At 40.5% G+C, this 16,723-nt stretch overlaps 1 protein-coding gene across 6 annotated transcripts in view; it reads right to left on the bottom strand.

Moving 5' to 3' along the window:
* LOC126210295 (kinesin light chain) overlaps positions 1-16,723 on the bottom strand; it is a 424,978-nt gene that overhangs the window by 90,960 nt on the left and 317,295 nt on the right. For all 6 annotated transcript variants that reach the window (XM_049939489.1, XM_049939487.1, XM_049939491.1 and 3 more), the window contains 4 exons: positions 12,833-12,929; positions 8,972-9,197; positions 3,808-3,895; positions 2,835-3,005 (listed from right to left, as the gene is read on the bottom strand). In XM_049939489.1, coding sequence (XP_049795446.1) covers positions 2,835-3,005; positions 3,808-3,895; positions 8,972-9,197; positions 12,833-12,929 — 582 coding nt within the window. The remainder of the gene's footprint in view (positions 1-2,834; positions 3,006-3,807; positions 3,896-8,971; positions 9,198-12,832; positions 12,930-16,723) is intronic.

Below are 16,723 nucleotides of genomic sequence, written 5' to 3'. Positions count from 1 at the left end.
AAAATATTGCAGTTGACAACAACACAATACACAAAACAGATTCCTTTAAATACCTAGGAGAGTGGATTACATACAATGCCAAGGAAAAGATAGCTATAGAAACTAGAGTGCACAAAATGGAAAGAGTGTTTCATATGACCAAAAACGTTTATAATAAAAAATCCTTGTCCTGGAACACAAAATTAAGACACTACCAAACAGTGGCCAGACCTGAAGCTCTCTATGCGGCAAAACACTTAAACTAACAAGAAATGGAGATCTTGAGAAACTAGAGAAGGTCGAAAGAAGAATTTTAAGGAAAATACTGGGAGCTAAAAGAAACAATGCTGAATACAGGTTAAGACCAAACAGAGAGCTATATCTGAAAACGGAGAAACTAACTGATGTAATGAGGAAGAGGAGACTACAGTTTTTTTGGACATATATTCAGAATGGATAACAACAAACTAACCAAGCGGATATTCACATTACTCAATAGCTACAAATCCAAGCCAGCATGGTTCATAGAGACTGAAAAGGACATTGAAAATGCTGGAGTTACAATAGATACAATAGATACAATAGAAAACAGAACACATTTCAGAAAGGCAGTTCAAAAGGCAGAATTTCAGGAGAGAAAGAAAATAACTAGACGAAAGTGGACTCAAGAAGAAAGGGAACAACACTCTAAAAGGATGAAGGAAATTTGGAAACTGAAGAAATCTAATACAATGAAGAGTAGCCAAAGTTGATTCATCGTACCCTCCAAATGGGTTATTCGAAAAAAAAATAAAATAAAATAAGTGGAATAAAATAGTTCTAGTACCTCAGCCATCATGTCATGCATATGTGGTACAAATTTGGCCTCTTTCAAATGTATAATATAAGATTAAACAGTAACTCAATTTGAGGAAGCCTTTTGGAAAAAAATTCTTTGTAATTTTTTTAATAACCCTACGTAGATTCAAAAATTTTCAAAATACTTCTAATTTGTTTAGAAAGTGTGCTGCATTACCTAATATCAACAAAAAATCTGTAAAACATATACATTATAAACAGTGCCAGAAAGAAATAGATGTCTATTTTTACGTAATATTGAGCTGGAAAAGTACCTTGTATCCTTAACACTAGGTGAACTACATAATAAAACTGACATTTTGAACTGCTGCAAAGATGGCTGAAACTTCAATTTTGTTACATAGTAGTTGCAGTGTTACAAAATGACTGGACCTGATACTAAAAAAAGTTTTATTCAAATTGAAACTTTTAGTGGAAGCATATGCACTTACATTTTGCATCAAATTCTCATCGGAGGGGCACAATTCGTGCTGTGCTGGAATTTATCCAACACACTTTGCTACAAACCCATCAAATATGAAAACTGAACAAAGTGTGTGATTGCAAGGAAGCAACTAAATTGTACCCATAAGACAGCAATGAAACCAGAGAGACTGAGAAGCATACATTAGACATTTCTCAACAGCTAATGTTTCAAATACAGAAATCATTTAATTCTATTACAAAAGCCACAAACTCACTACATCACATTTGCATAAGAAATTCTCTTTGGTTTACTGGAAAGTTACATGCTTCTTATCGATAATTAAGATTGCTGGATTTATTATCCTCTATGTTACTCAATTTAGAATAAGGTCACAAACTTAACAGTTTCTCGACACCTAGGGACATTAGTACTGCATGTGTCCAGCCTTCATCTTTATGGCAATTTCAACTCTGTCTGGGACACACTGAGGTCTGCGAGTATGACAGCAAATTCTTCCTCAAGAGCTGGAACCAAAGAAAGTAGCGATGTCAGATACTAGGGTCTGGAGCAAAGTAGATGTTCCAGTCCTCCTTACCTCACTGTTCGCACTAAACACTGCTGCAGGTAACATTCTCCTCACATTCACCACACCCAAACCATTCCATTGGATTGCTTTGGGGCACAGTGTTAATAAAATTATTTCCTGTCATCCACTGTCCAGTGACTTCTCTATACCACTTAGAGCAATGCTTAGCATTGCCTACAGAAACATATGGCTATGAAGAGTTGCTCAACCATTGTACCCTTCTTTTAAACTCCCTGTGTGCAGTCACTGTGCCAGCTGGACTGCTCGAAGCACTTCCAAACTCATGCGCTATTCTTTCCGCCAATTTCATGTGCTTTTTTGCAGGCAGCTCGCAATGCTCGGTGGTCCGTGCCAGACAGTACACGGGCATTGCCTGGTCTCTGTTCAGCAGAGGTTGCTCCTTCCTGTTTTTGCTTCAGAATCACATCACCTACAGCCATCTGGGCAGCTTTAGAGGGGTAACATACTATTAACTCTGGCTCCAGCACACAATTTTAATCTGCCGTGAAATTCCAAAACGGCACACAGTCCAAAGCGGAATGAAAGATTCATGTTTGAGTGAATGCACAATTCTGGTCCACTCTTGATAATTGTATTATTTGCAATCTTTACTAATGAAGGTGCAAGAAGCCATACAGAAATGGTGGAAGAAAATTTTAGTAACCTCCGACTGTTTACGAAACTGCTTACAAATCCTTGCCATCAACACAACTGGAATTATGCAAAGGAAACTAAACTAATTTGATGCAACTGAAATAAAGTTGCTCCAATGGACAAGGGACCTAATCAGATTACTGTGCAGTCAAGCATTAGTCTGTAAGATGGAAACATGCCAAACACTGAACTTTTCTTTGTATTTACATACACTGTTACATGAAAAATTAAATTAAAAAAAATTAAAACCTATAGTTAGAAAGGATTTACATAGTAAGTATTTAGTATAGAGACCCTCACATACCATTTATGTTAACTGATTGGACAGACAACTGAAATTAGTTTACCCACCTGATTCTGACACAGCAGAGCTAGATTGTTGAGCTGCTTAGCCACATCTGGATGCTCGCGGCCAAGTACTTTCTCTCTGATCTCGAGGGCTCTTTTACACAGGGGTTCAGCTTCTCGGTACTTACCCCTCTTGCCATAAAGAACAGCTAAATTATTCAATGTTGCTGCAACCTGCATGAAGAGAGCAATTCATTACAAGAAGTGACATAACTTAACACATTTATAATTATTTAGAAAACAATAAGTAAACATGGAATCAAAAACCACTTTCTCATATTTTGCTGGATATGCAAATGAAATTACAGAATTTGTATATAACCATTCATTACAAAGAAAATGTATCAGTTGGTAAGTTCACTTTTGACTCCTTGCTTGCATATTGAGAAAAGCTTATGGACACAGTTGTCCTCCAGTGTGTTACGAAATGACATTCTTATTTACAGAGCAGCTAAAAGACGCCAAAATTTAAGTACACCTTTTCTAAATGATTAAGTAAAATTCCAAGACATGGTCATTAATTTTTATGTCCATGAATTAAAAGGTTTATTTGTTATGTTTCAGGATTCCAGAATGCACTGTAATGGTCCACCACCTTTGGGAAGTGTTCTTGCTGTGCCATGAAACAATTAGCAGAAGACAACAGACCCAAGCAGAACAGCAGTTTGTAAGAATAAACAGTCACGAAGCAGTATTTTCAGTCACTGTCTGCAGACAGACAACAAAAAATTTATGCAAGTTAGTTAAATTGTTTGCCAACAGGTTTCTTGCAGTTCAGTTCTATAGCAATATTCCACCACAAGGTTTCACACCACGGATCAAATTCAGAGAACACACCATACAAGGAATAAATATCTTTAAGAGTTCCTCAAGCTGACAATCTATTTAAAATTCATGACTGTAAATGCAAGTGAAAAGATTTTACACAAGAACCTTTCCGTTTTATATAACAATAAAGAAACCAACAACATCTTACCGCTGGATGGTTCTCTCCCAGGGTCATCTCTCTGATGTTAAGGGCATCGTTCAACAAGTTTGCTGCTTCCTTGTACTTGTTCTGGTCCCTAAAACAAATATAAATGAATTAACTGGCAACAAAATTATGACAGAGACAATTATGATGAAACAGTCGTGAACTTCAAAGATGACCAAATATGTAGGAAATAAAATTATCTGCATCTGCATCATGGAATGAATACAATTAAGAAGTTACATAAAAAATAACTCATACTAGCAGCAAAACACTTAGCAGAAAATTATTTGTATATAAGCACACTGGACAAAAAACTAGTCACCTAGGCAACATAACACCAATACCGTGTAACACTGCCTCGAAACTTGGTAACGGCCTTAATCTGGCGAAGAAAAAATGGTCCAAGTTTCTTGTGGTGTAGCAAACCCTATTCATGCCTCTCACTGATGGTTAGATACCATAAAAACTAACTGTCCGAACAGTACTCACAAGGGAAACTACCGATTGTGGTAAGAGGGCTCAGTAAACAGCCCGTCAAAAACTGAACACAGATCAAGCACGAAAATAGGAAGAAGGTGTATTGGGCTATGAAAAAAGGCAAAATACAAACAGTGAACAGTCCAAGAAGAAGAAGTGGAATATAGAGCAACTGGGCAGAGAAATGGCGTCGTCGTTAAGTGGTTAAGGTGTTGGGCTACCAAGCGCGCAAGCCGTGTCCAAACCTCCCTTGTTACTTTTTTTCCACTGTTTGCTTTATTCAAATTTGTGTGTCTCAGTGTAACATCCATTTGCAACAGCAAGATATAAGATATGACCTATAATGACAGTTGATTCTGCACAACTTCTCTATTAGCAGCCAAAAGGAAGTTGATTTCGAACAGGAACTTTAACGGAAACTGCAAACGTTTCATGGTGAGGCGACAACTCAACCGAATCCTCCACCAGAAAACACGCCTGGTGTGTTGTACACAGCATTAGTGACAGTATATGTACCGTATGACAGGAACTCTTATCAACGCACACAATTTTTATCGGCTGGTAAGTGAGTGGGGATGTCTCCTTGCCTAATATAGGTGTGTGTTCGAATGTGAATGCGATCCTTTCCAAGGAAGCTGCAACAAATGAACACAACAGTTTCAGAATCACAGTTTCTCTCTGCTCTGTCAAAACATAGGTTTTCAATGTTTTTGAAGTTTCATTTCATTTTGGAAGCATCAACTCAAATTCCTTTGTTGTAACATGGTTATTTGTTTTGATTTCTGTGAGATGTCTATGTGGTATCTCGCCTGCTCTCACTATTCATCACATTTACTGGCAATGTGAATTTATTCTTACCACATAACTCATATTCTATAACCAATATATGGTATGACAACCGTCCCAAGACTACCTAAAGAGAAATGTTTCAATGGCCAGTTCATAACCTTTTTTTTTTTTTTTTTTTTTTTTTTACAGCATGGCCACTTACCCAGAACACCGTTGCTGTTACAGCCTCCTCTTTATTGCCCTTCTTGTCCTTTGAGTGTTCACTGCTTCTATTTTGCTTTTGTTCGTTGTTCAGTACACCTACTTCCTGTTTTCATGCTTGATCTTTGTTCAGTTTTTTACGAGCTATCCATTCGGCCATCTTACACTAAATCTAGAGAGAGGGGTAGTTTTCCTTGTCAGAAGGCCCAACGATTCAGACACCCAACCATATGTCATCCTCAACCGATACACATCACTGGATGTGGATATGAAAGGGCATATGGTCAGCACACTGTTCTCCCAGTGATTGTCAGATTTCATGACCGGAGTCACTACTTCTCAATCGACTAGCCCCTCACTTGGCCTCACAAGAGTTGAATGCACCCTCGCTTGCCAACAGCACTCGGCAGATGCAGGTGGTTTCCCATTCGAGTGCTAGTTGAGAGTAACAATGCTTAACTTTGGTGACCTGACAGGAACTGGTGTTACCACTGCGACACTATGATCCCATGAGGCAACTAAATTGTGGAGATGTGATTGCTACATTTCACCCACTATGCCAAACAGTCAACACCGACAGATGCCTCATTGAGACATCTGTGTACTCTGTGACTTACATCCATTGGAAAGGGGGCAAAACTGCAATTCCAAACATCCCATTTGATGACTCCAATCATCTACTGTCCAGATTCTGTGTTCAGCCCACTGAAGACGTGCAGCTGTATGAGAAGACTTGCAACTGTATGTGCTGCTGAGGGCAATGACCTTTTGCGAGGAGCCCAAATAAAAATGCTGAGCTGCCACGTAGTAGTGTCCACATGAAACTTTACGTTCCCCTAGAACGGACTCGGCAAGTCAGTCCGAAAGTAGGGGGAAGGCAACAGAATATCACCTCAGGCAGGAAATGTCTACTGAACTTTATACTGTTGACACCTTTACCATAAGTCTTCAAATAGTGGAAGTGGATAACTGCCCAGAGAAATGCATTTCCATCATCAACCACCAATCTTCATTGGTAGCATTTAACCACAAGAAATGCCACAGCATCTCTGTTGAACTTCACTATTTTTAATTTCGGTCTTTTATTGGAAAGAACTTGTGACAGCAATATTTATAATTATAATGGGCGATTACTGTATAATGCTACAAACTTTCACGAACGATTGAGAAGGGTAAATGTACTAAGTTGAGGTAAGGGACCCCGGTTTGGAAACAACCAAGTCTGAATTATACACGAAAATCGTTCAGATACTTCCGACAGTGGAATACATGTACCGGTACTGTTGTTGCTAAGATTGTAAGGTAGGCAACTTTCAGGGGTGGCAGTATGGAACAAAACAATAGAGAGAGAGACCAGCAAACATGGACACTAAAATGCATACCTTAAGAGCTATGGGACCTGTTCAGTAGAATATATGTATTTCACTGGATCTAAGTTCACCAACTGCTCATACCTCTTACAATATGCTCTTTAGAGCTTATATTTACTAGACACTTTTCCTTGTTTCGGTCCATATTACCATCTGCAAACGTCTCCTACCTTACAACCTTGGCACCGACAGCACATGGACTCCACTGTAAGATATCACAACAATTTTCGCTAATAATTTTAGACTTCCATCGTTTACGGCCTGTCGTCCCTTACCTCAAATTGATACACTCGCCCTTCTCCATCATTCCTGGAAGTTTGAAATCATCACCACAGAATCACCTTGTACGTATCTATTAAGCCTGAATTATATGAAATACTGAAGTGCATATTATCTCTGATCCTTCTCACAGTTATCAGTTCATGAAGCAAGGACAAGGTACAGGCAGAACTGCTCCCTACTCTCACCTCCATAATCCCTCTACAATAATTGCACACGCTATACAGGAAGCATTGCTACATTGGCAAGTCTTTTTGTTGCTCGACAAACCCCATGGTAGACTCGGTAATTACCAACTTGGTCGTGTGACTAGGTACAGGCATGTTATAGTTTTAAGTAGTGTACGTTACCGTGTAGTGCTAGGTCAAAGTGAACGCTGAAAATAACTTCGCAGGCAGCCACCTCGTCTTGCTGTTAATGTCATTAAATATACTGCCAATGTGAAAAAGGAGTGATAATGATGAAAAGAAAGACGAGGGAACAGGCAAACAATAACAGGCGAGTAAGCTACCTGTGTGCAAATTACGCCAAGGGTGACTTGATACCTAGAGGAGTTGCATTCGAGTAACAGTCTCAAAGAAGAACAAACAATATTGACAATATGGATAAATGTATTATTATGCTCTAAATTTCCGTGACATTGTGAACAACACAATGAAATTATTAAATCTTCACAGCTCTTACCTAAGAGCTGGAGTTCACAGCTAGTGAGGAAACAGAGAGAAACTTATCCATGTGCCACAATAAACGAATAGTGTGATAATGAGACTGTATAGTTTAAGAAAGAAAAAAAAAATTATATTAAATCTTCACATGAAAATTAAGCATCAAAATGAAAGTGTTTAGTGATTTATTCAGACAAAACATGGATTTGTACACATTACATTGAAACTGTGAGTATCGTCAAACAGAAGTGCCGGTTACTGTTTAATTGTTGTGCTACACATGGCACTGGAGTAGACACACGCATAAATACTGTAATGTACTCTGTTATTGCCTCTCCTCCTTATTTCTGAGGTGTAAAAAAAAAGAAGAAGAAGAAGAGGGAGAGAGGGAGAGAGGGAGAGAGGGAGAGAGGGAGAGAGGGAGAGAGGGAGAGAGGGAGAGAGGGAGAGAGGGAGAGAGGGAGAGAGGGAGAGAGGGAGAGAGGGAGAGAGGGAGAGAGGGAGAGAGGGAGAGAGGGAGAGAGGGAGAGAGGGAGAGAGGGAGAGAGGGAGAGAGGGAGAGAGGGAGAGAGGGAGAGAGGGAGAGAGGGAGAGAGGGAGAGAGGGAGAGAGGGAGAGAGGGAGAGAGGGAGAGAGGGAGAGAGGGAGAGAGGGAGAGAGGGAGAGAGGGAGAGAGGGAGAGAGGGAGAGAGGGAGAGAGGGAGAGAGGGAGAGAGGGAGAGAGGGAGAGAGGGAGAGAGGGAGAGAGGGAGAGAGGGAGAGAGGGAGAGAGGGAGAGAGGGAGAGAGGGAGAGAGGGAGAGAGGGAGAGAGGGAAGGAAATTACTGTGGTAACACATCAGCAACATCTTAAATTTTAGGAAAGTGATCCACCTGTGCAACCTATTCTTGAGTACTGCTGGATTGTTTGGGATTCAACCAGGTTGGGTTAAAGAAGACTGTGGAGTGATTCAGAGATGCAATGCTGCATTTATTACGAGTAGGATTGATCAACACACAAGTATTACAGAGATGCTTTGGGAATGCAAAAGGGTGTCCCAGAGGGAAGGCAACATTCTTTTTGAGTAACATTAATGAGAAAATTTAGAAAACTGGCATCTGAAGCTGACTGCAGAACGATTCTAGTGGCACCAATGTCATGTAACATTACCACCACAAAGATAAGGGACAACTGAATTTGCAGTCTGGCTGTTACATGTACAGCCACCAAAGCACACCAGCATGTAAAGCATTTTTAAAAACTTGTATGATTTTAGATGTAATAGCATCTGATTAACAATGTTTTCTTGTTACACCATATTTTTTTCGCTCTAATCATACACTTTGGTTGCACAGTACACACTCAAAATCAACAGCAGACGTTTTCAACTCTCAAGAGAGGACTTACCTGTAAACAAGAGCCAGGATATTGAGCATAGTGGCCACATCCGGGTGGTCATGGCCACTGGTCTTCTCCAAGTCTTCCAGAGCTTGCTTGCAGAGAGGCACGGCCACCTCATAGCGTCCTTGTGACGCATACTGGATAACTAGGTTGTGTAGTGTCCTCAACCGTGCTGGTATCTCATACCCCACAGCCATCTGGGTAGCCAAGGTTGGAGGTGTGGGTGACATGGCTGTGAAGCAAAATGACACCTTTGCTCACGCCAAGGTTCACAAAAATACATGCATGGAGAAATTATTCAACAACAATGTAGAGAGACTTAGGAGTAGGCTGTCAGCAGACGTGGATTTCAATGCATAAAACTGCAGTACTTGATATTTCATTTTCAAACCTTGAAAAGGATAACACTTTTGGTTCCATGAACTACAAGCATTTCAACAAACTCTCAAACTATGTTGCTGTTTCAATGTATCTCATCCAGTGCAACTGGTGAATATATATTATAATGTTACAATATTATGAGAAGGAAACTTGCTACTCACCATACAGCGAAGATGCTGTCGCAGATAGGTGCAGCAAAAAGACTCACAATTACAGCTTTTGGCCATTAAGCCTTAAAGTTATATATAAAAACAAAGATGATGTGACTTACCAAACGAAAGCGCTGGCAGGTCGATAGACACACAAACAAACGCAAACATACTTTCCTGATGAAGCAACAGTTTGTTGCGAAAGCTTGAATTACCTGTGTGTGTTTGCGTTTGTTTGTGTGTCTATCGACCTGCCAGCACTTTCGTTTGGTAAGTCACACCATCTTTGTTTTTATATATATTGGGATTGGAATGACTCCTTACCCTCTCCCTTAAAACCCACATCCTTTTGTCTTTCCCTCTCCTTCCCTCTTTCCTGATGAGGCAACAGTTTGTGCGAAAGCTTGAATTTCATGTGTATGTTTGTGTTTGTTTGTGTGTCTTTCTTTCATTCAATGGCCAATGATTTTCCAAAATTGAGAATTTAAACAGAACAATATTTTCTGTAAACAGGCACTGAATCTAAATAATTCTATCATTTGAATGGTGTATTTTGTTACATCACTCTGTGATGACACATCAATTCTCTTATATCAGATTTACCAGGCCATTACATCCAATCCCGGTATTGTTGATCCCTCCAAAAATGAGTTTATGAACACACCATTGGTGACTCGGTATTATCCTGGTCTGGAATGTGTATCACCTACTTCGACAGGGGCACGACTTCCTAAAATCGTGCCCTGAAATACAATCCATTAAGCCTGAAATTTCGCACACCACACCTAGAATAGCTTTCCGTCCCTCTCCCAATCTCCGCAATATTCTCGTCAGACCCTACGCTGCTCCTGCTTCCTACCCTACAGTTCCTACCCCTGTGACCATCCCCGCTGCAAGATTTGCCAAATGCACCCTCCTACCATCACCTCCAACAGTCCTGTAACTGGCAAAAAACTCTATCAAAGACAGAACCACCTGCGGAACGACATCATACACCAGCTGTTTTGTAAATACTGTTAGGTCTTCTGCATCAGCATGGCTACCAACAAATTATCAATTGGGATAAATGGGCATAGGTGGAGGGTGTGTACTGTCAACTCACAATATCCTGTTGCAGAGCATGCTCTACAACATGACATTCCTGGCCTCAGTGCCTGCTTCACCACACATTCTATCTGGATTCTTCCCCAGCCACGAGTTTTTCAGAACTATGCAGGTGGGAACTAGCACTACAACATGTCCTTGGTTCTTGCCACCCATCTGGCCTTAATTTCTTCCGTATCAGCATTTCTTCACTGTAACTCCGACCCCAACAATCAGCCTTTCTTCTCATCCCACAAGGTACGTCTCCCCTGACCCATAGTTCTGGGTAACTTTCCCAAAATTTACCCCTTTTCCTAGACCTCTCCACTCCCCCCCCCCCTCACCCCTCTTCCTTCCCCTTCAACCCTTCTGTCTGAAGAAAGAAGCCACTGGCTCCGAAAGCTTGCCAATTACAACCGTCTAATGCGTGTGTTTTGCCACAAATTTGTGAACAGATCTCTTATCTATCCAATTATATAATTTAGCCAAAAATTGATTGGTATAAGAAATGACACACTTGAAGGTAAAGGGAGTGCACAAAAAACAACCTCATAATTACGAGCATCATCTATTTACATAGAATGTACCATTAGTTTCTGTCCACGTTATTTTGTAAAGCATTTCTCACGTATGCCGAAGTATGGGCATGGCAGATTTGCAGCTCTGCCTCAACCAATAATATAGGGCAATTTTTTTAAGGTATCTATGGCAACATGCCAGTGTTATCATAACTCTGCACACAGCTACCATTTTAGCCACACAGCTACCATTTTTGCCTGCAGCAATTAGTGCTTTGTAACAAACCTGGCAAGAGCACTGAACTGTCAGCAATCATCTTACACAGTGTTAACAGTAGTACCCATTAAAATGTTCTGTAACTGCATCACGACATACAAAAGTGAAGTAATGAAGAATGAAATAGCTCTTCAAAAAGCACTATGGTCCAACATTTTTATGTTAATGCTAGAGCATGAATAGCCAAGCATGTAAGAGTTATCTTGCTTTTCACCCAACACAATGACACCTGGTTTGGTTGCTATTTCAATTAATATATTAGATAGTAAGACAACATTTTGCACAAGGTCCTCTATCACAGAAAAAATGAAAATGAAAACAAAAAAGAGCAGGAACATTACAATCACCTCTACATCTTTTAATGAAAAAGTTTGTGGCAGCCTTACACAAATATGACAAATGTTTCGAAAATTTTTTTGAGAAGTTCTCTCATCATACGTGACATTAAGAGAGGGTGTATTTGTTGGATCAAATATTCAAAAAATGTGATTACCACTTTGGATCAAAAATGATTGAGTGAAAAGGAAGCTTGGGTATGATTCAAGGAGGTTATTAACAAATACCTAAGCAACAATAAGGACCCAAATTATATTTCTGATGGAGCCAACACATTGGAAGGCTTCGGAAGTCAGACTGACTGTTGATGATCAAAATTCAAGCCATCAAATCGATATTTTCCCCTATGAAAATTTGGTTTAAACAGTTTGTCACTTCACACTGAAACATATACAACAGGCAATTCATCAGGGAATTAGCTGTATTACATGCTTTCATGAAGGGAGAGATACGAAATACAAGTCAGTGGCCAACTCCTGCGCAATATAGATTTTTTGACATCTTGATGAAACATATGTTGACGTCAAAAAATTAAATTTCTTTAAATTACAATTATGTGTAAACAATTTTCTTTCTCTGTCTGGGCCGCAGGACCATAAAGGTTCATTTTATTGATTATGGTTGGTTTCAGTTCTCTTTGGAAACTATCAACAACTGCTGTGGCCTATGTCTTATGTGAAGCTTAACTGCACATATTATGTGGGGCTGATGATGGTTTTTGAAGAGAGCACAAACCAGCCAATCAATAACAACAATCTTTGTGATTCAGATGAGGCAAAATTTATAATTTATGACTGCAATGCCAACAACCTTACGCTGCTTAAACCAATTACACATTGTTTCCCAATTTTCTAGTTTATGACAGTCACATTGTGACAAAACTGTATGTGATACAAAAAATCTAAGGTCGGATACAGTTTCAGTGCCCATAACACAACAATACTGAACTATTTCCTCACAAAAAGTAATGAACAGTTCTGTTGGCCTGTGTTATTTAACAAGTAGTAATGGTTTCAATTAGATTTGTGAGAGGTCTCTGTTTCTTGTATTTAGTGTAAAGCGATATTTCGAAATGCACGAGCACACACGTGCTCTAGACATGCTCCAGCTTCTCTATACTCACTGTTTCTTTCATCTGTGTCCTCATCAGGGAAAAGGTCTACTACAGGATCATCAATCTTCGGCTTATCTTGCTTCGTCTCCGAACTAGAGTCATCACCCTACAGAACAAAAAAACCAATTTAGTAAAAAAGTCATTAGAACTGCTGATAAACATACAACAGGCATAAATAAAACTAAAATAATGGACAACCCTGTTTATTAAACTGGTAAGATTCAAGCCTTTAATAGGTCGCAGCTTCTCTAGCAGTTATGGACATTCTATGCAAAAAATAATGGAAGTCATGAAGTGGACAGTAGAACTGACTGGATTCCACCAGTGATGTACAATTAAACATAAAGGGGGGGATTCCACTGTCAGGGATAGGATAATGCATCCCGTGTTTTGACTATCAAAAGCTAATATAACAAAAGATGTAGAGAAAAACTGATGACCACATGGATCACTTTTTACCTACCTCTCTCAATCTGAATGTCAGATATTTACTAACTTAGCTGTTAATCGTATTTAAAACCTTTTCACAGGGCGGGGTAGCAAATGGACAAAGCACTGAATGCCAATCAACATTTTATAGAAACTATGGCTTATGCACTTCTATTTTCTTTTGAAAAATAATATATTTACACTACTAAAACAATAATCTACATAATGAAATATTAATAAACATAACATTATTAATATTTACTTATATATCTAAAAACACAGATGATGTGACTTACCGAACGAAAGTGCTGGCAGGTCGATAGACACACAAACAAACAAACACAAACATACACACAAAATTCAAGCTTTCGCAACAAACTGTTGCCTCATCAGGAAAGAGGGAAGTAGAGGGAAAGACGAAAGGATGTGGGTTTTAAGGGAGAGGGTAAGGAGTCATTCCAATCCCAGGAGCGGAAAGACTTACCTTAGGGGGGAAAAAGAACAGGTATACACTCGAGCGAGCGCACACACGCACGCACACGCACGCACGCACACACAGACTTTTTTCCCCCTAAGGTAAGTCTTTCCGCTCCTGGGATTGGAATGACTCCTTACCCTCTCCCTTAAAACCCACATCCTTTCGTCTTTCCTTCTACTTCCCTCTTCCCTGATGAGGCAACAGTTTGCTGCGAAAGCTTGAATTTTGTGTGTATGTTTGTGTTTGTTTGTTTGTGTGTCTATCGACCTGCCAGCACTTTCGTTCGGTAAGTCACATCATCTGTGTTTTTAGATATATTTTTCCCACGTGGAATGTTTCCCTCTATTATATTCAATCATTAATATTTACTTATAAATATGGTTATGTAAGACCGTCATGGGTAGGACAAGGAATTGTGTCTGGTGGAACTCTCATGTTGTAAGATCTATTTTTATAAGTTATAATTAATTTTATTATATTTATTTATAGTTAACTCTGTAGTTAACATATTTAAACCTCACTTCTTGTTTAAATAATCTAGTAGGGAAGTTCTGTTACCTATAAATCTGATAAATTTTGGTGCAATATTACCTTAAAGGCCAGATTATGTAATTACTAAATTAAAAGAGCCACCACTAAAGGAAACTATGCACATTTTTACTCCTTCACTTTAAAAAATGTCTAAATTGCACAAAATTCATGACGATGTGTTTAGTGTCTGAACAAGTTGTTGCTCTAGTCTCTCAAATCCCAATACTCTGTAGGACACATCCTTCTCATCAACTTTGAACACCTTTCCTGGGTCCTCCTACTGATCTCTTACTGTAATCTGTATTCCCAATTTTTTTTTCTTCAAGATCCATCTGTTCAACTGAAGCATACCTATATTTGGCTGCTATCTTTCTTGCAGTTTGAAACTCCTACAAAGTAAGTGTTCTTTGTATATTTTTGACAGCTGGTTCTGACCCAGTAACTTCAAGGTTGCATGTTTGCAGGTCTTTGAAATACATCCATCCATCATTTTAGAATCTATATAGACGAGAGAATGTATACTGGGTGTAAGTATCTCAGCTTTTCTAATAGTTACGGACATTCTATGCCGACAATAGTGAAAGATCATACCAAACTCTTCAAACTTGGCAGTTTAAACAATAACAATGGCTTCGACTTAAATGGCTAAAAAGCAAAGCTCCCAATATAAAAAGTAAACTTTTTGTCCTTCATTCCCATCTACACAAGTGCTAACTAATTCTCTTCCCAGTTACTGGGTCTGCTCGCCACCTCCTTCGACAGACACCTCCTTTAGCCACGAAACAGCCTTGCCGCAGGGCTGACAACATTTATACGAGGCAGTCTGGGAAGCACGCGTCTACAACTCATCTTCAGTCAGTACAGATTTTAGTTTCAGCCTGAACTTTATTTCTGCTTCATTTTTATGACGTTCAGTTAAAAGTATTTCAGAGGACGCTTTTATGTCTTCCCGTCTTTTTCAATCCTCCAGAATGAGATTTTCACTCTGCAGCGGAGTGTGCGCTGATATGAAACTTCCTGGTAGATTAAAACTGTGTGCCCGACCGAGACTCGAACTCGGGACCTTTGCCTTTCGCGGGAAAGTGCTCTACCAACTGAGCTACCGAAGCACGACTCACGCCCGGTACTCACAGCTTTACTTCTGCCAGTACCTCGTCTCCTACCTTCCAAACTTCACAGAAGCTCTCCTGCGAACCATGCAGAACTAGCACTCCTGAAAGAAAGGATATTGCGGAGACATGGCTTAGCCACAGCCTGGGGGATGTTTCCAGAATGAGATTTTCACTCTGCAGCGGAGTGTGCGCTGATATGAAACTTCCTGGTAGATTAAAACTGTGTGCCCGACCGAGACTCGAACTCGGGACCTTTGCCTTTCGCGGGAAAGTGCTCTACCAACTGAGCTACCGAAGCACGACTCACGCCCGGTACTCACAGCTTTACTTCTGCCAGTACCTCGTCTCCTACCTTCCAAACTTCACAGAAGCTCTCCTGCGAACCATGCAGAACTAGCACTCCTGAAAGAAAGGATATTGCGGAGACATGGCTTAGCCACAGCCTGGGGGATGTTTCCAGAATGAGATTTTCACTCTGCAGCGGAGTGTGCGCTGATATGAAACTTCCTGGTAGATTAAAACTGTGTGCCCGACCGAGACTCGAACTCGGGACCTTTGCCTTTCGCGGGCAAGTGCTCTACCAACTGAGCTACTGAAGCTTCGGTAGCTCAGTTGGTAGAGCACTTGCCCGCGAAAGGCAAAGGTCCCGAGTTCGAGTCTCGGTCGGGCACACAGTTTTAATCTACCAGGAAGTTTCATATCAGCGCACACTCCGCTGCAGAGTGAAAATCTCATTCTGGAAACATCCCCCAGGCTGTGGCTAAGCCATGTCTCCGCAATATCCTTTCTTTCAGGAGTGCTAGTTCTGCATGGTTCGCAGGAGAGCTTCTGTGAAGTTTGGAAGGTAGGAGACGAGGTACTGGCAGAAGTAAAGCTGTGAGTACCGGGCGTGAGTCGTGCTTCGGTAGCTCAGTTGGTAGAGCACTTGCCCGCGAAAGGCAAAGGTCCCGAGTTCGAGTCTCGGTCGGGCACACAGTTTTAATCTACCAGGAAGTTTCATATCAGCGCACACTCCGCTGCAGAGTGAAAATCTCATTCTGGAAACATCCCCCAGGCTGTGGCTAAGCCATGTCTCCGCAATATCCTTTCTTTCAGGAGTGCTAGTTCTGCATGGTTCGCAGGAGAGCTTCTGTGAAGTTTGGAAGGTAGGAGACGAGGTACTGGCAGAAGTAAAGCTGTGAGTACCGGGCGTGAGTCGTGCTTCGGTAGCTCAGTTGGTAGAGCACTTGCCCGCGAAAGGCAAAGGTCCCGAGTTCGAGTCTCGGTCGGGCACACAGTTTTAATCTACCAGGAAGTTTCATATCAGCGCACACTCCGCTGCAGAGTGAAAATCTCATTCTGGAAACATCC

This window comes from Schistocerca nitens, chromosome 10 (assembly GCF_023898315.1).
Source record: "Schistocerca nitens isolate TAMUIC-IGC-003100 chromosome 10, iqSchNite1.1, whole genome shotgun sequence".
In the NCBI taxonomy this organism is placed as follows: domain Eukaryota; kingdom Metazoa; phylum Arthropoda; class Insecta; order Orthoptera; family Acrididae; genus Schistocerca; species Schistocerca nitens.
This window is presented reverse-complemented; position numbering and strand designations above follow the sequence as displayed.